The sequence below is a fragment of the Dictyostelium purpureum genome (genome assembly GCF_000190715.1).
Source record: "Dictyostelium purpureum unplaced genomic scaffold DICPUscaffold_150, whole genome shotgun sequence".
Classification (NCBI taxonomy): Eukaryota; Evosea; class Eumycetozoa; order Dictyosteliales; family Dictyosteliaceae; genus Dictyostelium; species Dictyostelium purpureum.
This window is the reverse complement of record NW_003519487.1, coordinates 26,921-50,336: the sequence shown is the minus strand read 5'-3', so window position 1 is coordinate 50,336 and position 23,416 is coordinate 26,921. Positions and strand designations below refer to the sequence as shown.

The following is a 23,416-nucleotide window of genomic DNA, read 5'->3' as shown; positions in this document are numbered from 1 at the left end:
ATATTAATTATATAAATGTAAAAGTATTTTAATATAGTAGATAATATTTTTTAACAAATAATTAAAAAGAAATTCATCAAATTTATAGTTTTTAAATTGATCAAATTTAAAAAAAAAAAAAACATTAAAAAAAAAAAAAAAAATTTCCAATTTAAACAATTAATCTTTTAGACTTTTATATTATTTTTTTTTATAATAATAAATCACTATAGTTTTATATAGTAATTTTAAATTAATTTTATTTAAAAAAAATCAAATGATTAAATTGAATAGTTTTTTATTATTATAATTTAATTTTATAGTTTATTATTTTTTATTTCATCTAAATTAATATTAATATTATTATTATTGTTTTTTATATTATTAAATTTGGGTGATAGAAATGATGATTTGTTGAATTTTGAAACGATAAATAAATTTTTCTTTGATACAGAGTAAATTGTACATGATATGAGTGTGAAATAAATTAAATTGCTTATTATTATTATTATATATGTAAATATTTTGGTTATTAAAAATGGGGTATATTTATAATAGAAAATGGTGCACACACCAAATGAAATGGCAGGAAAACTGAATCCCCACATACCTAGATTAAATGGCGGAATATAACGTCTAGGTGCTTTTTTGATACTAATTGCCCATGAAACGATGACGAATATAATATTTAAAATAGCATATAAAAACAATAATCTTGAAAAAAGAGTGAGCTTTTCTTGAATAGTAACCAAGGTTGAAAAAATGAATGATGAATAACCAACGAAAATAGACTGAGTGGGTATTAATTCTAAAGGTACAAAGAAACCTTTTCGACCTCTTTTACAATACTCTATAATAATTAGAAAATGAACTATAACACTGTAAATTGAACCATATCCAAATGTAATCCAAGCAATTGTTGTATATCCTATATGTTTTGCTACAGACCCTACAATAATCAATGCCCCGCCAGAGAAAACGAATGAAGGAGTAAATGAAATCGGATGTTTTCTTTTAATACGGAGTGCAAAATGAATATATGTGAATAACATCGTGCATAATAATACTGCAGCGGCAATCCAAAATAATATAATTGCTAATGTTCTATTGACATAGTTTGCTATATCTGCAATTTGAAAAAATGAAAGTGACATTATATTGTATATGGTTACATTTAAACCACCCTTTAGGTTCTTTTTTGTATATTGACGATTTGAAATAAAAGAATATGAAAGTACTATTAAAGCTGTCGCCCAAAAAACACAAGCTATTGCCCCAATGGTTAAATAAATTATAGGTGGGGTATTAAATACAATATATATTAAACGCCACTGCGAACCTAAACCTGCAGTTGAAATAATAATAAGGAAGATTAAAATTTGCACATATTTGGTCCATTTATAATTTGATAAATCTAAAGTTTCTTCATCTTTATAATCTATTTCTAATATAATTTCTTTGTTTGAATCGTTTATTTGTATTGATTCAAACTCGATTGGGTTTTGTTCAACAGTTTCTTTATTTATAATATTGTTGTTATCTTGAGTTGGATCAATTGATAAATTTTCCATTGACGATGTTGATGTTGATGATGAAATAGATGATGAAGAATGATAGTTTTCTGAATTTGAAATACTTGTTTCACTATTTGATAATCTATTTTCTTTATTAATATTATTATTACTATTTAATTTATAGCTTGAAAATATAGTTTGAATATGTTGATCTGGTATCCAGCTCTGGTTTTTCAATTTAAAATACATTTCTGTAAAATATCTACTATAGCTATTATAACTATTTATATTATCGTCATTAATTAAAGAAAAGCATGTTTTATCGTCTTTGAATGTCATTTTATTTGTAGAGATCTTTTTATTTTTATTTAAATAGTGGTTATCATTTAGCTTTGGTGTAGTAAATAAGAATAAATATTGCATTGACTGTGCTATTTTTATGGCATCTGGTCTTGATATAGGGTTTATTTTCGATTTTAAAATCCATTCTACTATTTCGTAACCTATATATAAAATTATTTATTAGTCAATTTTTAAATTATTGTAACAATATTATGACTATATTTACCAAAAATAAAATATTTAACATTTCCCTGCTCATCTAAATAGTATTTATTATTTTTGGTTTTTAATTTCTTTTTTTTATGAGTTTGGGGTAATCTTTTAATAATAATTTTATAAAGAGAAAATAATAAATTATAATGTTCTATGTTTATTAGATTATTATTATTATCTTTTTCATTCATTATTTTATTATATAAAAAATTTAAATAGAGATTAGTTTTTTTAGTTTTTTATTTTTATATTTAAAAAAATATTATAATTATATATTATATATAATGTATTATTAAAAATAAAAAAAAATTTTTAATACCTTTTTTTTTTTTAAATTTTTTTTACAATAATGCCATGAGACATTATGTTTCCTATCAAAATAAAATGGTTATATTCTTTTATTGGTTATTTTAAAAATATTTTAAGAGATTTTTATACAGATATTAATATATATAGTATTTTAAAAAAAAAAAAAAAAGACATGTGGACTTTACAATAAATGTTTGTAATAAAAAATATTTTTATTTTATAAATAAAATATTAAAAATTATAAAATATTAATATTAAATTATTATAAAATTTATATTAAAAAATATTATCACACCATGTTTTTAAAAAATGGGGTTAAGATTTTTTATTTTTGAGTAATGAGATAGAATAATAATACAATATAAAATAATTATTATTTAGCTATTAATTAAAATTAGTAATTATTGACACTTATTTAAGCATTGTACATTTATGTAAATAATCATAAGATAATTTATTTTGATTGTAACACTTTATAAATAAAAATAATAAACCAATTAAAAAAATGGTGTGTGGTAAATTTTAATTATTGGGGTTGTTTTTTATTAAATTTTGGTGATAAAAATGTGGTTTTGTTAAATTTCGAAACAATGAATAAATTTTTTTTTGTTATATGTGCAATTGTAAAAATAAGTAATGCAATGTAAATTAAATTATTAATTGTGATGGTGAAAAGAGAGAATATTTTTGTAATTAAAAATGTATTGTATTTGTAATATAATATTGCACAAACTGAAAATGATGTTGATGGAAAAGAGAACCCCCACATACCAAGATTAAATGGTGGAACATAAAGTTTTGGAGCCTTGATAATTGTTACTATCCAAACAATAAAAACCAACACTATATTTAAAAATACAAATAAATATACTAACCGACCCCAAATGGTAACCCCTTCTTGAATAGAAATTAGCGTTGAACACAACAAAGAAGAATAGCTGATAAAAACAGGTTGTGATGGAATGGACTCTATCGGTAAAAAGGATCCTTTTCTAGCTTTGGCAATATACTGATAGATTATAACAGCATGGATTATTATACAAACTATGCTACCAAATCCATAGGAGAACCATACCATGGAAGTATATCCCAAGTGTTTAGAAACAGATGCCACGATAACAAAACAGCCACCAGAGAAAATAAAGCTTGGTGTTATTGAAATAGGTTTCTTCCTTATAAATCGAAGCACAAAATGTGTATAAAGGAATAAAAGAGTGACTGAATATAGACCAAAACTAGACCAAAAAATAACTTTTGCAAGAGTTTTATTTGCAAATATTGAAATATCAGAAACTTGGAACAAGGATAACGGAGCAGTATTGTAAATAGTTGAAAAAATACCATTTCTTAAATCTACCATTGAATTGTTGAAATTTGAAATAAAGCAATATAGGAACAATATCGTTGCTGAAACCCATAAAAAAGTTGCAAGGATACCAATAACTATATAGATAATTGACGGTATATTATATACTTCTTTAATTAGATGCCACTGTAAACCAAGACCTGCAGTTGAAACAATCACTAAATAAACCAAAACTGAAAAATATTTTGTCCATCGGTAGTTTGATATATTAAAATCATCCTCATCAACATCTTTATAACCAATAATTATTGAAAATTTTGATTCATCCGATTCCTGCTGCTGTCTATATTGACTAATATTTTCCATTTCGATGACTCCTTCTTGTATATTATAATCTAGATTTTCATTTATTGCATTTGGGCTAATTTCTTTTTTTTTATCTGTATAAATTTCATTTATTGATAATGGGGATACTTGTGGTGATAATGGTTTTGTTATTATTGAACATTCATTTTCAAAACTATAACTATTATTATCTATATTTTGAATGTTATTATTGTTATTAATATTTTGGGGTTGGGTTGTTGGATAAATTGAAAATACCGTTTGTATACAATAATATGGGTTTGGACATACAAATTTAATTTTCATATACATTCCATATAAATATTTATTATAGTTTTCAAAGGTGCTTATGTTATTATTATTTATAAGTGAATAACAAGTTCTGTCATCGCTAAATATCATTTTTTTCTTTGATATAGGTAAATTTTTGTTTAGATATTCAGAGTCATTTATTTTTGGATCTGTAATTATAAATAGTGATAATATTGACTGTGCAATGGCAACAGCCTTCGCTCTTGTAATTGTATTAATATTTGATTTTAATATCCATTCTATAACCTCATATCCTATAATTTTTATGTAAATATATTGTTTTTTTTTCTTTTTTTTTTTTTTTTTTAATAAATATTTACCATAAAAAAAATATTTTATATTGCCCTGTTGATCTTGATAAAAAGGATTGGTTTCGGAATAAGATTTTCTTTTTTTATGAGTCTGTGGTAACCTATTTAAAATAATTTTATAGAGTGAGTATAATAAAATATAATATTCCCTTTTAATTAAAATCATAATTAGAATCGTTTTTAAAAAAAAAGAAAAAAAAAAAAGAAATATAAACAATATAGAAAAAAAACACAAAATAAACAAAATAAACATTTAATTAAAAAATTAATAATTTGTTTATAGATAGATCTAAAATGAATATACTGTGGGTATACTAAAGTAAAAACTATTGTACAAAAATAGAATAATTATACATGTAAATCTAAATTTGATATTTACCTAATTATGATTATTAGTGTGTATATTAATAGATTTAAATAAAGTTTAAATTTAAATTTAAATTTAACACCTAAATGAATTTTTAACACATATTTAAAAAATAAATAAAATAAATAAATTAAAAAAATTAAAAAAAAAAAAAAAATTTTGCCTCTAAAAATTTTTTTTTTAATTTTCAAAATTTTAAAAAATTATTATTCATTTTTTTTCTTGTAATCTATTTATACATATACATAAAACTGAAAAAACACTGAAAATTTGTAATAAATAAAAACCTTAAAAATGTACACAGAATCAAAAGATGAAGAAGATTTAAAAGATTTATTTAAAAGAATTGAAAAAATTGGTAAAGAAAATAGCAAAAGTAAATCAATAGGAATCAAAGATCATTTTGGTTTGGATAAAGAATTCAAGACAATTGAGAGAGTCGAAACAACATATAGCTATCATAAAGAAAGATTTTTAGAGTCTGAATTCAAACTAAACGGTGCCAATACAACAACGAATCATACATCACAATCGTCGCAATCATCACAGTCATCATCATCATCACAACAATCAAATCTTGTATCACAAAGTCAACATAATGTTTTACAATATAACACAATATATTCAAGTAGATTAGAAAAGCTTCGTCCAGTTTTAATGGAACAAGTAGAGTCCAAATTTTCAAATGTACCAGTACAAAAAATTCTTCAAATGAAGCCAGGAGATGAATGCGTTATGATTGGAACATTGTACAAAGAAATGGAATTAAAGCCAAATATTTTAAAGCAATATGCACAAGATGTAATTATAATTCAAAATATTCTTTTTATGTAATAATAATATATTAATTTTACATTATATTTTAGAGAGCAATGTTACCATTACCAGATAATAGGGAATCTTTTATAAGCGAAAAAGATAAATTATTTTTTGAAGATGACACAGGTAGAGTTAAATTGATTGGCGAAAAAGGAATGGTTGATAGTTTAGTAACAGGTTTAAATGTAGCAATTAGAGGTAGAGGTTTAACTGATGCTGAATTTGAAATTCAAGAGGTATTATTCCCAGGATTGCCACCACAACCACATTCAAGAGATTTGGGTAAGATAAACAATTTTAATAAATGACCTCGACTATATCATGTAGTACTAATACTTTTTTTTTTTTAAAGAAAAAATTAAAGATGATGTTTATATTTGTTTAGTTTCAGGTATTGGTATTGGTAATCCAAATAATATTTTTCAAATAAATCTATTAAAAGAATTTTTAACAGGTAGTGTTGGTAGTGAAAGCGAACAAAATGAATTTATAAAAAAGATTAGTAGAGTAGTTTTTGTAGGTAACTCAATACACAAAGAAGAAGAACCACATGAAGCATTTGTAAGATATAGTTCAAGACAAGAAACTCAAGCAAAACAAGCAAAACAAGCTCTTCCCATTAAAGAGTTGGATGGATATCTTTCTGAACTCTGCCAATCGATCCCAGTCGATATTATGCCAGGTCCAAATGATCCAACCAACGTTTCATTACCTCAACTACCATTAAACTCATGTCTTTTCCCATTCAGTATTCAAAACACAAATACTACATTTGCAACCAATCCATATGAATCATTAGTTGGTGGAAGAGTACTTTTAGGAACAAGTGGTCAAAATATTGAAAATGCTTCGCGTTATATGAAATCTGAAAGCAAAATGAAAATCGCCGAAAATACACTAGTTTGGAGACACTTGGCCCCAACTGCACCAGACACATTAACTTGCTCCGCATTAGATCAAGATCCTTTTGTTATTGAACAATGCCCACACATTCTATTCTTTGGAAATCAAGATCACTACGAAAGCAAATTACTAAAAGGTCCAAATGACGAAGTTGTACGTTTAATCTTTATTCCAAAATTCTCTGAAACTAACACAATCGTTTGTGTAAATCTTAAAACTTTAGATACCTTCCCAATTACATTTAATACATCATCATTTTTTCCACAATCACCATCAACCCAACAATAATAATTAAAATAAAAAACTAAAAATCTTTATATAATATTATATTGATAAATTTAGAAAAAAAAATAAAAAAAGTTTATATATATTTCTTTTTCTTCTTTTTTATTATTATTTAAAATACAAAATATATATGTTTTATTTTTTTAATACCAAAGATAATATTATCGAAAAAACTATTAAAAGTATTCCTGTGATAACTAATGGTACCAAACCAAATAAACTATCCAATTCTTTTTTTAAATCTGTTTCGATGAATTGAGTTATTACTTTATCCATTAAAGCTTTAGATTTAATTTTACCGCTAATTCTTTTCTCTGCTTCTTTTCTTGCTTCGTTTTCAAAAGAATATTTAACCCAAAATAAATTAACACGCGATGCCATCATTATCCTAACTGTATCCAATGATTCTTTAACAATCCATTTCATTTGTGTTACATTTTCTTGAATTTTAGTTTCTATTTGGTATTCTAAAAATGATTCTAAACGCTTTAATTCATTTGAATAGGCATTGGAATCTCTGAAGGTTTGTAAGCGGTTTTTGAATGAAGTTAAAGAATGAATACGAAATTCGTTCATTTGTTTGACTAATAAATCTTCTTCCATGGGTAAAAAAATATTGTTTCCTACATTCTTTTTGAAATCATTCATAGATAATTCTGATTCGACCTTTGCTTTTTCCAATATCTTTTTTTCATTATATTCTAAAAATTCTGTATAAATTTGTTGCAACCTCTTTTCGGCCATTGCTTCATAAGCTAAATAATAAGATTCGGAAACTGCCAACTCTGTAGTTTGTTTGTATCTCTCTTGGAATTGTTTGAATAATGTGTTGTGCTCTTTTGATAGTTCATTGAGTGTAGTTGGGAACTCGATCAAGCTCATTGCCTGATTATAACGCTCTGCTATTGCCAAACCTGATTTTGTCAATAAATTTTCCATCTCATTTTTGTTTTGTAATTGTTTTTGAACTATTAATCTATCGATATCCTTTTCTAATGAATTTAAAAAAAATTGATAATGTTCTTTTGATTCTCTGTATTTATAATTTTTATCTATATATTCTTTAGTAATTGAATCTTTGGCATCCTGTAAAATTGTATTTAATTTCTTTGTTTGAATAGGTAACTTTAATTGGTCAAATTGGGAGGATATATCGTTTGATTGCTCATTATAAATATTTTGACAATATTGTCTAATTCGAATAGAGTTTTCCTTTTGATAAGTTTCGAAATTCTCTTTTAATAATTTGTCTAATTTAACTAAACCTGGCTTGTAAGCTTCTTCTAAACCAAATAAAAGTTGTTTATAAAGATTGCTGGCATAGTCGTATGAATGCTTTTGTAACTCTAAAAATTGCTGATGAGACAATGGGGGATTTGTTGTACGAAAACTTGTAATCTTTTCTTTGTAAGCCTCCAAACTATCATCTAGAGCCGATTGCTGTTGTTGTTTAATAAATCCACTCCAAATAGAAGGAACACGTGGGAAGTTATTTGAATTTGCTACATCTACTAATAATTTTAATAATGTTCCTATTGAAGGACCGCTAAGAGTAGGTTTTAGTGATGAAAATAATGAATCAATTAATTGATTGAGTTCTCTAATATAAATTGGATTTAAATCTGCCATTTTAGCTCTATTTAAATGTCTAAGAGTTCCTTTATCTCCACTTGGTATAAATAGTGTATTGCATTGGATAGATGGAAATATTTGTGAAATAGATAATATACTATCTGGTTGGTCTCTAGAGTGTGATTTTAATAATTCATGAAGCCATTCAGTAGGAGTTTGTTCGCCAATATCTTGAAAAAAATCTTGTACAACCCAAGTTAATGATGGAAACTTTAAAACATCTGACCATTCTAAATTTGATGACTTTTCCATAGTCGCTAATTTTGTATCAATATTTATTGAATCATCAATTACTTTCGATTCGATTTCTGAAGATTTTATTTTTGATTTTAATGCAAATAATTGAGTTCTTCTTGATAGGAGTCTAAATTTAAAAAAACAATAAAATATTATTAATATATTTTTTATTTTTTCAAATATTTTTTTAAATTATTATTATTATTACTTACTCTAGATATTCCAATGATGATTGGTCAATTATTTTAACTGAATTATAAATTAAGTGGGAACTAAGTAATGTTGTAATTGAAAATATTTTAGCATCATAAGTTTCAGAGACATTGCTTGAGTAAAAACCTTCAGTATCCAATAAAAGAAGAGTATGCTCCTTATTTTGAACTTTTAATTTACATGCCCACATCCAAATACCTAAAGTTTGAGGATGTACAGTTGGGCCAACTGTAAAACTATCGGTTGTACCTAAAATTTGATTTAACAAAAAACTTTTACCACTATGAAATGTGCCCACAACCCCTAGAACTGATAGATTTTTGTCTAATAATGAGTTTAAAAGATTTAATGATGTTTCGTTGATTAATAATCTTTCATGGCTCTTGTCTGGATATACTAGTTGTGTGGGTTTAAATATTTCTATAAATTTATCTGATGCTTGTGATTTTAAAAAAATAATACAAAACAATATTATTATAAATTTTAATTTCATTATTTATTAAAAAAAAAATATATTTATAAACATTAATGAAATTTTTAAATTAAATGATTTGAAAAAAAAAAAAATAAAAAAAAAGAAAATAAAAAAATAAAATTAAAAAAAAAAAAAATTATTATAAAAAATTTTTTTTTTAGAAATTATTTCACCCTTTTTTATTTTTAAATCATGCATGGATTAATCATTTAAAAATAAAATATCAAAAATAAATAGTAATATTAAAAATATGTGTTTTTGAAAGTAAATATTAAAATACTTTATTTAAATTGTTTGATTGATTTAAGATCTTTGTCTTTTGTTCATTATTTCAGAAAGTTCTTTTTCTTTTTTCTTTCTATTGATGACGTAACCGGCAGCAGCAATTAAACAAACAGCGGCACTAGCACCTATAGCAGTACCAGTTGCAATTTTCCAATCAACTTTATTTTCTTTTTGACAATTACCAGTCTTTTGTTTGTTAACATTTAAAAGCATTGAGAAATCTGGATCGATTACTGACTTGTTTCTGAAATATGGTACAGAGATACCGACAATAGATGTTGTTCTACTACTTTCTAAACTTTCAATCTTTGGAGTGATTGGACGTTCATCAATTTCAGCAGCTGAAATAAATCTAGCAGTCATACCAGACTCTTCATTTTTAGTTGTTGTCCAAAGATGTTGATTAAATGTTGAAGTTACCGGTTTATCGATTGAACAACTTGAACCACCTAAATTTATTGTTTGGGTTGAAACTACAATTCTTAAACTATTTAATTTTGATTTAAATGGCCAATCTTTAGTGATAAATGTTAATTTTAATGATTCTGCTGGAACTACGAATGTATTGGCTGCAAATGTAATTTCACGTGATAATTTAAAGTATTCGAATGTGGCCTCTAAATAACATTTATTATTGAGTGTAATGTTGAATATCCATTGGTTATTTAACTCTGAATTGTTTTTAAAAGACCATTTTTCTTCTAAAAGGCTATATGAAGTAATGACAACATCTTCGATATTTAACTCTTCGATTCTAATAATTGAGACATTATAACCAAATGCTTTGTTATCATCATTATCGATTTCAATTGATGGGATATCGATAATTGGTGGATGTGGATTAATTTCGACAACTGTTTCATTACATGAGATACCTGTAAAGTTTTTATTACAAACACAACCAAAATCGGAGCAATAACCATTTCCGCTACATTCTGATGGGCAAAGAGTTTCCTTTAAGAATGAGAAAGTAAAGTAATAATCGTTATCGACTGGTAAACTATCAACTTCTAAATCGATTAATTGGGTATAGAAATAGGTGGTTTGTGGTTTCAAGAGACAGGTCAATTCTTTGTGTGGAACGGTTACTTTAATATCAAAACAGTTAAATTTGCCAATATCAACTCTAATTAAACTTGGGTTGGTACCAAAATTATCACCTTGAATGGTTAATACGCCACCTGTTTCGCCACTAACTTCGCTTGCGTTATTAATGGTTGGGTGAGCAAATTCAATAAACATCATATCGGTATTTGTTGCTGTTTCATTTGAAAGTCTAATTAAATTGTTTTTACCAGAACCTTGAGATGATTGGAATTCTATGTAATCTTCGTCGACAATGGTAATATTTTGTGGATTTGAATTAACTAATAATTGAATGTTTCCAGTTGGTAAATTTCTGCCAAATAATGTAATAATATCACCACCCATGGTTGATGGTGTTCCTACATATTGTGTTAAAAATGGTGCACCAATGTAATTAAATGAATCTGAAACTAATTGATTACATTCTACAGTAACGTTTCCTCTAACCTCTGTATTTTCACTTGTGAAACATTCAAAAGAATTTTCATTACCAGATAAATAGGTACATTCGAGTTGGGAGTTAATTAAAGTTTTGGTTTCATGAGAGGCAATAAAATTATAACCTTCAACTTGGAAAATATTAACTTTGGTTGGTTTTTGATAAAAATTACTAATAATTGGTTTTGGTACGCAATTATATTTATCGAAACGGGAGAAGTATGGGATGCATGGGCAATTGTAATCACCAAAAGTATTTAAACAATTTGTATTATTGGCACACTTATTTAATTCAATACTGCTGCACTCGTCAATATCTTCACAGCCTAATTTATCACTTGTACTAACGAAACCATTTGGACATTGACAATCATATGAACCTATATTAAAATATAATGTTAATTATTTAATAGACCTATTATATTTGAGCAAAGCTATATATTTATAAAATAATTACCAATAGTATTTTTACAAACTGAAACACCAATACATTTATTGGAACCATCTAAACACTCATTAATATCTATTAAAATAAAATAAATGTAAATAAAATTTTTCTAAAATTAAATAATTAAATATTATATAAAATAAATACCTAAGCATATCTTATTGTTTGAATCTAAAACATATCCAGAATCACATGAACATGAGTAAGAACCAGGTGAGTTATGGCAATATTGTGAACAACCTCCGCCATCAATACATTCATCAATATCTATTATTATTTAAAAGTGTTAATAATTTTTTATTATAGTATTAAAATTTTTTTTATAAACTATATATACCTGTGCAACCCTTTTTATCTTCATCCAAAGAGTACCCTGGATTACATAAGCATTGGTATGAACCAACTAAATTATCACATATGTGTTGGCAACCGCCGCCGTCAATACATTCATCAATATCTGTTAATAATTAAATACAATGTTAATTTTAACTTATAATATATAATTATCTATAAAAATGAATAACCAATACTAACCTGTGCAACCTTTTTTATCATCATTTAAAGTAAATCCTGAGTCACAAGAGCATTCAAAAGAACCAATTAAATTTTTACAATTTTGAGCGCAACCTGAGCTTCCGACTACACATTCATCAATATCTATAAGAATTTAAAATATTAATAAAAAAGTAAAATATCAACTATGAAATAAAAATGATTCTTACCTGTGCAACCCTTTTTATCATCATCTAATGAATATCCTGGATCACATAAACATTCGAAAGAACCCATTAAATTATTGCATATTTGTTCACAGCCTCCACCATCAATACATTCATCAATATCTAAAATAAAAGCAATTAGTATTTAAACTTATATATTTAAAATTATAATAAATACACATAAAGTATTACTTACCTGTGCAACCCTTTTTATCGGCATCTAATGTATAACCTGATTCGCAAGAACATGAGAATGAACCAATATTATTTTCACATAATTGGGAGCAACCAGAAATTCCTCTGTCGCATTCATCAATATCTTCACAAGTGTAAGAGTTTTCATTGTTTGGAGTTAATTCATAACCATTTTCACATGAACAGTTATAGCTACCAATTTGATTATTACAAATTGCACTACCACAAATGGTTGGAGTTGTTATACATTCGTTGATATCTAAATTGATTGATAAAATGTTAAAATTATATAAACACGATTTAATACTATTTAATAAAACACTTACCTGTGCAACCCTTTTTATCGGCATTTAAAGTATAACCTGATTCGCAAGAGCATAAGAATGAACCAATAGTATTTTCACATAATTGGGAGCAACCAGAAATTCCTCTGTCGCATTCATCGATATCTTCACAAGTAAAAGCTATTTGATTGTTTGGAGTTAATTCATAACCATTTTCACATGAACAGTTATAGCTACCAATTTGATTATTACAAATTGCACTACCACAAATGGTTGGGGTTGTTAAACATTCGTTGATATCTATTATTATAATTATTAATAATTTTAATATTTTATATACAATAAAAAACCATAAACAATACTAACCTGTACAACCCTTTTTATCAGCGTTTAAAGTATAACCGGAGCCACATGAACAAGAATAGGAACCAGGTGAATTGGTACATGTTTGGGCACAACCGCCATTGTCTGTTGAACATTCATTTGTATCTATAATTATTTTAAAAAAATTAATAAAAAATATAAATTTTATTTAAAAAATTATTATTTACTAACCTAAACAAGTTTTTTTATCGGCAGCGAGATAGTAACCTGATGGGCAACTGCAAACAAATGAACCAATTGTATTGGTACACATATCGCTACATCCTGCAGTATTTAATTTACACTCATCTATATCTGTTTTATTTGATAAATAAATTAGAAAAACAAAACTTTTGAAAAAAAAAAAAAATTCGTATAATAATTACCTGTGCAACCCTTTTTATCAGTATTTAAAGTATAACCGGAACCACAAGAACATGCAAATGATCCAGGTGAATTGGTACATGTTTGGGCACAACCACCATTATTTGTTGAACATTCATTTATATCTATTTATATTATATAAAAACTAATGTTATTAAAATGATTTAAAGAACACTTTAATCTAATAAAATACGAACCTGTACAACCCTTTTTATCTGAATTTAAAGTATAACCAGCATCACATGAACAAACAAATGAACCAATTGAGTTGGTACATGTATGAGCACAACCACCATTGCTAGTTGCACATTCATTAATATCTATTTTCGTTTTTATTATAAAGAAAAAATGAATATTAAGTTTTAAACTTTGTAACTTTAAAGCTAAATAACTATACTAACCTGTGCAGCCCTTTTTATCGGCATTTAATGTATAACCAGAATCACAAGAACATGCAAATGAACCAGGTGAATTGGTACATGTTTGAGCACAACCACCATTACTTGTTGCACATTCGTTTATATCTAAGAATTTGAAATAAGGATCAATTAATATTAATAAAAACAAAAATTATTTAAGAATATACTAACCTGTACAACCCTTGCCATCAGGGTTTAATGTATAACCAGCAGCACATGAACATGCGAAAGAACCAGGTGTGTTGGTACAAGTTTGGGCACAACCACCATTGTTTGTTGAACACTCATTTACATCTAAAGAAATTGAAGCAATTAATAATTAAATTATAAAACAAATGTAAATAATTGTAATATTAAATTACATACCTGTACAGCCCTTTTTATCAGTATTTAATGTATAACCAGCAGCACATGAACATGCAAATGAACCAGGTGTGTTGGTACATGTTTGAGCACAACCACCATTATTTGTTGAACATTCGTTTATATCTAATTAACAATTAATGCAATTAATATTTAACCAATTAATAACAAAAAAAATTGAAAACTACTTACCTGTGCAACCCTTGCCATCTGGGTTTAATGTATAACCAGCAGCACATGAACATGCAAATGAACCAGGTGAATTTGTACAAGTTTGAGCACAACCACCATTATTTGTTGAACATTCATTTATATCTATGTTATATTTTAAAAAAATTTAATAAGCAATCAAATAATTAAACGATTAATAGGAAATATTTTTGAAAACTATACTAACCTGTACAACCCTTTTTATCAGTATTTAATGTATAACCAGCAGCACATGAACATGCAAATGAACCAGGTGTGTTGGTACATGTTTGAGCACAACCACCATTACTTGTTGCACATTCGTTTATATCTAAAGGTGATTTACAATTATAATTTTAAAAAGTTATTACTAATTCAAAACTAATCCGTTATTTTATTCTAAACTCATTACTTACCTGTACAACCCTTTTTATCAGAATTTAATGTATAACCAGCAGCACATGAACATGCAAATGAACCAGGTGAATTTGTACAAGTTTGAGCACAGCCACCATTATTTGTTGAACATTCGTTTATATCTATGTTATATTTTAAAAAATATTAATAAACAATCAAATAATTAAGCAATTAATAGGAAATATTTTTGAAAACTATACTAACCTGTACAACCCTTTTTATCAGTATTTAATGTATAACCAGCAGCACATGAACATGCAAATGAACCTGCTGTGTTGGTACAAGTTTGAGCACATCCACCATTATTTGTTGCACATTCGTTTATATCTAAAGGTGAATTACAATTTATAAGTAATTATTAATAAATCAAAACTAATTTGTTATTAAATTCAAAATCAATTACTTACCTGTACAACCCTTCTTATCAGAATTTAATGTATAACCAGCATTACATGAACATGTAAATGAACCTGCTGTATTGGTACATGTATGAGCACATCCACCTTTATTTGTTAAACATTCGTTTATATCTATATTGGAATTATTAAAATTAAATATTAATATTAGAAATTAATAAAGTATTTATTTTAAACCAATACCTACCTGTACAACCCTTTTTATCAGGATTTAATGTATAACCAGCATTACATGAACATGTAAAAGAACCTGCTGTATTGGTGCATGTATGAGCACATCCACCTTTATTTGTTGCACATTCATTTATATCTATTATTTTTATTAGAATTAATATCACTTATTGAATAAATGTAGAGATTTATAAATACTTACCAACGCAATTTGGTGCAGTCCCTGTGTAACCAACTGGACAAACAGCAGAATAAATTTCAAGAGAATAATCTGTTTTCATTGTTCCTTTGCATGTTGCTTTAGTTGCAGCAGTTGCTTGATTAGTTGGAGAACTTTCAGCAGTATACCAATAACCACCAGTGGTAGCACAAGATAATACAACCAAAAATCTGTTTGTTGTTGAAAAAGTAATTGGAATAACTGTATAACCATCTTTACCACAACCACCAACACTATCATAATATTCGTAATAACTTTGATCAACAATCCAAGTAACCTCTTCACATTGATAATAATCAATTTTATTATTTACAATATTTACTGTTCTAGCACCTGCACTATATGCATTTGACCAACCTATTTTAATATTATTATTATTATTATTATATAATATTAAATTTTAAAAACTTTGTTAAAATAATGATATCAAATATATTTCCACTATTATATTATAACTTACCAGCAGGACATGTAACTGCCCCAGATCTTAAATAAAATTGAACATTAGTTCCACTTCTACACTATAGTAAATTTTTTTTAAAATATTAATAAACACTTGAAATCTTTAAATAAAAAATATGTAGTGGCACACATGTGTTAATTGTAAAAGAAAATAAAAAAAAAGAAAATAAATAAAAGAATAAAAAAATAAATAAAAATAAAAAAAATTATTTCAAAGATAATAGTAAATTTAATTTTATTTTTTAAGAAAAATAAAGACTTTAAAAAAAAAAAAAAAAAAAAAATTGTAATACTTACTGTGGCTGTTCCAATTGTTGTTACAACTTGTTTTACACAACCTACACCACTTACATAAGTGGTACCACTTGCACATGTCTGAGAAAGAATTCCATTTATCGAAATTATTAAAAAAAGAAATATATAAAATATTTTTCCCATCATCACTATATTTTTATTATTATTATTATTATTATTATTTTTTTTTTTTTTTTTTTTTTGGTTTTGTTTTTTATTCAAGAAGAAAAAAAAAAAAAAAATAAAAAAAAAAATAAAAAATAATTATGAAAAAACTCATATGTTTTGGATTGCACTCTTCCTAAAAATATGTTATTAAAAATTTAAAAAAAAAAAAAACATTACATATAAAACTGTTTTTGTGGCTGTTATTATCTCGATAATTTTGATAATAAAGATTCTCTATGAGAAAATATCATGCGTTTAAAAAAAAAAATTTTTTTGAAATATTTTTCAATTTTTTTTGGATAGTTATTTTGGGCAATGAAAAATCAACCATAAAAATCATTTTTATAATCAATAAACTTTCAGTTCTGTTTTTTTTTCTCAAAAAAAAAAAAAAAAAAATTAAAAACCAGTGACAAAAAATATAATTTTATTATTGTTGTTTGGTTTTTAGTTTTTTTTTTCCCCCCCTTTTTCCTAAAATTGAATAGGGGGGAGGGAAGGGTATTTTTCAATTACAAAAAAAATCTTTTTTTTTTTTTTTTTATTCTTTTTTTTTTTTTTTTTTTTTTTTTTTTTTCTTAAATAATATGTATTTATAATATTAAATAAACAATTCAATCAAAAAAATTTTAAATTTGTTTCTCAAAAATCAAGTTTTTAATTTGATTATAATATATAAAATTTAAATTATTTTTTTAAATTATTTATTGATTAATCCATTTTTATTAATTGAATTTAATGAATAAATATAATTTATTTATTTGTTTATTTAAAAAATTATTTTTTTTATTTTTTTTTTTTATAAATTTAAAAAATATTTTTTTAAAAATTTTTTTTTTTTTTTTTTAAAATTTTTTCTATCGATTCGTTTAATATAAAACAATGGCTGAAACTAATAATGTATGATTTAGATTATTAAGATTGATATTTTAAAGATGCACACTTACTAATATATCAAATTTGAAATCAACATAATAATAATAATAATAATATAATATATTTATGAATAATGTATGTATAGGTTGTAGTATTAAAATCAAGTCGTCAATTAAAAGGCTTATTCACAATTATCAGAAATCGTGATACAAAAAGAGAAGATTTCATTTTTTATTCAGATAGAATTATTCGTCTTTTAATTGAAGAAGGTTTAAATTGCCTCCCATTCGAAGAAACCACAATCACCACACCAACTGGCGCTGAATACAACGGTGTTTCATTCGCTAGTAAAATCTGTGGTGTTAGTATCGTTAGAGCTGGTGAATCAATGGAAGCTGGTCTTCGTGCTGTTTGTAAACATATCAAAATTGGTAAAATTTTAATTCAAAGAGATGAAGAGACAGCAATGCCAAAAGTAATATTTAAAAAAAAAAACTCATTCATACAATTTCTATTTACTAACTTTTTATCATTTTTATCTTTAACACCAATAACAAAAAACTATAATCATAATCATAATCATAATCATAATCATAATCATAATCATAATCATAATCATAATCATAATCATAATCATAATCATAATCATAATCATAATCATAATCATAATCTCATTATCTCATAATCATTACTATACTATCTTAATTTTTATTTAGTTATTATATGCTAAATTACCAAATGATATTGCTAAAAGACATGTATTATTATTAGACCCAATGTTAGCTACTGGTGGTACTGTTACACAAGCCATTGAAGTCCTTTTAGAAAGAGGTGTAAAAGAAGAAAATATTGTTTTTATTAATTTAGTTGCCGCCCCAGAAGGTATCAAATATTTCCAAGATAGACATCCAAAAGTTAAAATTGTTACTGGTGAAATTGGTATGAGTTGATTTTATTTTTTCTATTTTTTGAATTGTGGTTACTAACAATAAATTTTATTACAATCAATAATTTTAAATGAAATTTTATAGATGAAAGACTTAATGAAAAGAAATACATTATGCCAGGTATTGGTGACTTTGGTGATTTGTAAGTGTTTATTTTAAATGGTATCATTCACCTTTACTAATTAAATTTTATTTTTTTTAATCTAGATACTTTGGTACCAATCATCATTAAATAACGATATAAAAAAAATAAATAAAATCATTTTAAAGTAATAGTAATATTGCCTTTTTACTTTTTTTTTTTAATTACACTTAAAAATACTATATTAAATAAAGAAAAATACAATATTTGATGATAATAAAAAAGAAACTTAAGCTATGTAAATATTAGAAAAAAAAAAAACTAATTAAATAATGATATTATAATTTAAAAACTAATTAAATTATATATAAACACTATCATTATTTATTAATTTAAATTTATTATTTTTATTATGATAGATACTACTATTATTATTTATATTATTATTTAAATTGTTATTTTTAACTTTTAAAATTGGATAGAATAAATCTAAATTGATTAATTCTAAAAATAATTCATTGGTACTGAAAACAATTAAACTATTTAAAGATTTTGGTAGTTTGTAAAAATCTATAACTGGGAAACTGTCACCAATCGACAAAACTTGAAGGTTCTCTGGTAAAATACCATCTTTTGAGAGGTCTTGGCTAAATCTGAGTCCAAATGACAACGAGGTAACTGAAGTTGGTATAGAGTAAGGTTGGATGGGTTGGTTATAGAAATATCCAAAGTCGATTGTGGTTAAATTGGAACCAATTTCAAACCACTCCAATTTAAATGGTATATTGAAATAGCTTCCAAAAGTAATCGATAATAAACTTGAAGGAATTGAGCCTGCATTAACATTGAATGTAAATGAGTCAATGTGCAATGATTCTACAGTTCTAGGGATTGTATTAACTTCAATAGACTCTTTGATTGAATTTAGATAGAGTGATTTGATGGATTTGGGGATATTATCAACGAATGGATGTGATACAATGAGTTCGGTTAATGTTGATGGTAAAATATTATTGTTAAATTTGTGATTATAAAAGAATCCAAACTCTAAGGATAGTAAACCCTCAGGTAAAATACCGGGATGTTTAATTTCTTGATTATACTGAATTGAAAGTTTTAAAAATTTTAAGCTTGTTGGTAAAATCGAAAATAGCTTCATTTCATTTTCATTACTTTTACATGGAATGTCTTTAATACTACCACTGCAATTACCCATGGAAAGATTACCAATTGGAAAATTATAATCTTGACCCATATCTAAATATTCCAATCCATCTGGTAAAACATTTTCTTTAATCTCTTTGTTAAAATTATTGCTGATGATGAGTTTTTTTAAAGAACTTGGTAAACATCCTTCAATAAGGTTTTGATTAAACATAAATCCAAGATGAAGGTGTTCTAGTGATTCTGGTAATTGATTTGGTTCGATTTTTTGATTGAACTTGTATCCCAAAATAAGGGTTTTTAAATTTTCAGGTAAAACACCAACCTGAAAAGCTTTGTTGTAGAAATAGCCAAACTGAAGATAGGTAAGAGATGGAGGAAGGCAGTTTTCTTTAATTTCGTTATTAAATTTATTACCGAGTGTTAAAGAGGTTAATGATTGGGGAAGTGAGTTCTCTCTTAATTTACGTTCAAAAGAAGATCCTATTGTCAGTGATAATAAGCCTGGTGGCAACATGCCATCTAATATCTTTTTGTTATATTCATCGCCTATTGAAAGTTCTTTAACATTCCTTGGAATGGAACCTGAAATAATTGATTTCCCACCATTACTGCCCATGTTTAAATAGTAGAGATTATTTAAATCGATAAGAGTTCCAATCTCTAAACGTTGGTTGTACTTTTGGCCTAGAGATAAATATTTGATTTGCTTTGGAAATGAACCTGGCTTTATTGGTTGGTCATAGCTTTTCCCAAATTGAATACCAACAATATTTGAATCTTGTTTGAAAGACCCTACATTAATTACACTGTTAAACTTTGATTGAAACTCTATAAATTTAATTGAGTCTGGTAATTGTGATAGTTTCATTTCTGTTAATTGGCCATTACTATCATCACCAATGCTACTATCGGTTTTAATTAATACTGATCTTAAATATTCTTTATAATAATATGACACCAATCTATTAATTGTATAGCATCTCTTTTGATAATGAATTTGATAAAATTTTAAATAATAGAATATTTTATTTCTAATATCATTGATTCTAAAAATTATTAAAAATAATTCACCACTATTGCTATTATTATTATTACTACTACTACTACTAGTACCATCGTTATTGTCTTTTTCTAGTACCGGGTTCTCTAAATAATAATTCACTATTTTTTTTTCTTTTTTCTTTTCTTTTTTTATCATTTTATTATTTTCATTGTCAATTATATTATTATCTTTATTATTTTTTAAATTGTGATAAGCTGTTAATAATTTTTTCATTATTGTTATTATTTATTCCATAAAACTATTATTATTTTATTATAACTTTATTTTTATTTGAGAGTGTATAAATGCTTTAAATAATTATTTTTTTTTTTTTTGTTTTTTTCTTTTAATATTTGTAGACAACCGGTGCAGTTTTTTTTTAAAAATAAAAAAAATATTTAAATTTAAATTAAAAATTTTTTTTTTTTTTTTTATTTTAAAAACACAGTTATCGTAGATTACGATTCCATTAATGATGTCTATTATTATAAATAGATTTTCATTATAATGTTATAATAACTATAATTAAATTGTATATAACCCTTATTTTTCCTTTTTTTTTTTTTTTTTTTTTTTTAAAAATAAAAATTTGAAAAAATAAAAATTTTTATTTAAATAAGTGTATATAAAAAAAATAAAATAGAATATAAAAAAAAAAATAAAAAAAAAAACATTAATCTATTGATTTACTATTAATAGATGATTACTATTTAATTTAACATTTTAGCATAATAATAATATGTATAGGTAATATTTAGCATAATAATTAAATATTTTTTTTCATAAAGATAAAAATTAATAATATTTATTGCCGCTTTTTTTATTTTTTTTTTTATTTTTTTTTTTTTTATTTTTTTTAAATTTTTTTTATCAATTTATTTTTATTTAATTTTTATTTTCAAAATCATTAATATTTTGTAGTAGATTCATTAATATATATAGACCGATATTTAAATTATATTCAAATGGAGGTTGATATGGCAGAAAAAAATAAAGAAATAGATCAATTTAAATCAGATTTAGAAAGAAGACAATTTGAAAGCTTACCATGGGTAGAGAAATATAGACCAAAATCAATTAACGATTTAATTGCACATGATGATATCATAGCAACAAGTAATATTCACAGAATTAAACAAAGAAAAAAATAATATAAATACATTCATTAACATATTTATTTATATTTATAATTTAGTTAATAAATTAATAGAAAGTAATACATTACCACATTTACTTTTTTATGGGCCTCCAGGTACAGGTAAAACATCAACAATCCAAGCAATTGCAAGAAAACTATATGGCGAAAACTATTCAAGAATGGTATTGGAATTAAATGCATCGGATGATCGTGGTATTGATGTTGTCAGAGAACAAATTAAAACCTTTGCAAGTTCAATGTTTTTTTTCAAGTATGCATATTTTATCATTTCTTTTTTAAAACAATATATTAATTTTTAAATTTATTAGTTCAACAGTACCATATAAATTAATCATTTTAGATGAAGCCGATTCAATGACAAATATTGCACAAACTGCATTAAGAAGAGTTATTGAAAAATATACAAAAACAACTAGATTTTGTATTGTATGTAATTATGTTGTTAAAATTATTCCAGCTCTTCAATCAAGATGTACAAGATTTAGATTTAAACCATTACCAGACAGTGCAACCGAAGAAAGATTAAAAGAAATTTTAAAGATTGAAAAGTATGCATTATATATAGTTTTATAATCTCAAAATATAGTTTTAACTAATATTTATAAAAAATATGATTTATATAGTGTACAAATCGATGAAGAAGGAATGAAAGCAGTATTATTTTTAGGCGATGGTGATATGAGAAAGTCATTAAATATTTTACAATCAGTTTCAATGTCTACAAATGGTCTTATTGGTGAAGAACAAATTTATAAATGTACAGGTAATCCCTCACCAACAGATTTTCACATGGTATTGGAATGGTTATTTAATGAAGATTTTCAAACAGCTTTTAATAATATCACCGATTTAAAAAAGAAAAAAGGTTTATCATTAACCGATATCATTTCATATTTCCCACACTTTTTAATGGAAATGGACGATATGCCTTCAATTCTTTTATGTAAAGCTTTAAGCCATCTTTCTGATATAGAATTTAATCTTTCAAATGGTGCTTCAGAAAAACTACAATTGGGTTCTTTAGTTGGTTCTTTTCAAATTCTTAAGGATGATATAGCTTTACACGGAAATAATAAATAAAAATAAATAAAACTTAATAAACTAACCATTTAATTATGGTTAATTAAAATTTAAAGAAATAAAATGTTTTTTCTTTGTTATCTTGTTTGGTTTTTTATTGGGTATCAGCAATGGGATTAGGATAATTTAATTGTTTTTAACTTTTTGAAGTTATACCAAAGTTATTAATAGCCATGATAG

General features: G+C 24.9%; 8 protein-coding genes across 8 annotated transcripts; 3 read left to right on the top strand and 5 right to left on the bottom strand.

Annotated features, from left to right (window-relative positions):
• Positions 1 to 192: 192 nt before the first annotated feature.
• Positions 193 to 1,976, bottom strand: DICPUDRAFT_92180 (uncharacterized protein). The gene has a single exon (XM_003288801.1). The coding sequence runs from the start codon at positions 1,914 to 1,916 to the stop codon at positions 297 to 299; it is 1,620 nt and encodes a 539-aa protein (XP_003288849.1). The 5' UTR covers positions 1,917 to 1,976; the 3' UTR covers positions 193 to 296.
• A 907-nt stretch (positions 1,977 to 2,883) lies between these two features.
• Positions 2,884 to 4,797, bottom strand: DICPUDRAFT_79631 (uncharacterized protein; the record flags this gene model as incomplete). The annotated part of the gene is made up of 2 exons (XM_003288800.1): positions 2,884 to 4,574; positions 4,641 to 4,797. 2 exons carry the CDS (start codon positions 4,795 to 4,797, stop codon positions 2,884 to 2,886), a joined length of 1,848 nt encoding a protein of 615 aa, XP_003288848.1.
• A 495-nt stretch (positions 4,798 to 5,292) lies between these two features.
• On the top strand, positions 5,293 to 7,008 carry DICPUDRAFT_153145 (uncharacterized protein; the record flags this gene model as incomplete). The annotated part of the gene is made up of 3 exons (XM_003288812.1): positions 5,293 to 5,799; positions 5,865 to 6,099; positions 6,170 to 7,008. 3 exons carry the CDS (start codon positions 5,293 to 5,295, stop codon positions 7,006 to 7,008), a joined length of 1,581 nt encoding a protein of 526 aa, XP_003288860.1.
• Positions 7,009 to 7,140: 132 nt separating this feature from the next.
• Positions 7,141 to 9,580, bottom strand: DICPUDRAFT_34685 (uncharacterized protein; the record flags this gene model as incomplete). The annotated part of the gene is made up of 3 exons (XM_003288799.1): positions 7,141 to 8,880; positions 8,932 to 9,001; positions 9,087 to 9,580. 3 exons carry the CDS (start codon positions 9,578 to 9,580, stop codon positions 7,141 to 7,143), a joined length of 2,304 nt encoding a protein of 767 aa, XP_003288847.1.
• A 285-nt stretch (positions 9,581 to 9,865) lies between these two features.
• On the bottom strand, positions 9,866 to 16,278 carry DICPUDRAFT_34701 (uncharacterized protein; the record flags this gene model as incomplete). Its single annotated transcript, XM_003288798.1, has 13 exons — positions 9,866 to 11,751; positions 11,829 to 11,894; positions 11,967 to 12,086; positions 12,354 to 12,476; positions 12,542 to 12,661; positions 12,735 to 12,992; positions 13,060 to 13,317; positions 13,573 to 13,695; positions 13,767 to 13,889; positions 13,962 to 14,131; positions 14,162 to 14,288; positions 14,355 to 14,477; positions 15,942 to 16,278. Coding segments are annotated over 13 exons (3,834 nt in total), but the record flags the coding sequence as incomplete, so codon positions are not given.
• Positions 16,279 to 17,765: 1,487 nt separating this feature from the next.
• Positions 17,766 to 18,977, top strand: DICPUDRAFT_98151 (uracil phosphoribosyltransferase; the record flags this gene model as incomplete). Its single annotated transcript, XM_003288811.1, has 5 exons — positions 17,766 to 17,783; positions 17,905 to 18,234; positions 18,476 to 18,698; positions 18,791 to 18,848; positions 18,914 to 18,977. 5 exons carry the CDS (start codon positions 17,766 to 17,768, stop codon positions 18,936 to 18,938), a joined length of 654 nt encoding a protein of 217 aa, XP_003288859.1. The 3' UTR covers positions 18,939 to 18,977.
• A 268-nt stretch (positions 18,978 to 19,245) lies between these two features.
• DICPUDRAFT_16003 (uncharacterized protein) lies at positions 19,246 to 21,207 on the bottom strand (the record flags this gene model as incomplete). Its single annotated transcript, XM_003288797.1, has 2 exons — positions 19,246 to 19,976; positions 20,016 to 21,207. Coding segments are annotated over 2 exons (1,923 nt in total), but the record flags the coding sequence as incomplete, so codon positions are not given.
• Positions 21,208 to 21,962: 755 nt separating this feature from the next.
• DICPUDRAFT_153140 (uncharacterized protein) lies at positions 21,963 to 23,236 on the top strand (the record flags this gene model as incomplete). The annotated part of the gene is made up of 4 exons (XM_003288810.1): positions 21,963 to 22,113; positions 22,208 to 22,406; positions 22,465 to 22,704; positions 22,780 to 23,236. 4 exons carry the CDS (start codon positions 21,963 to 21,965, stop codon positions 23,234 to 23,236), a joined length of 1,047 nt encoding a protein of 348 aa, XP_003288858.1.
• Between the last annotated feature and the right edge of the window lie 180 nt (positions 23,237 to 23,416).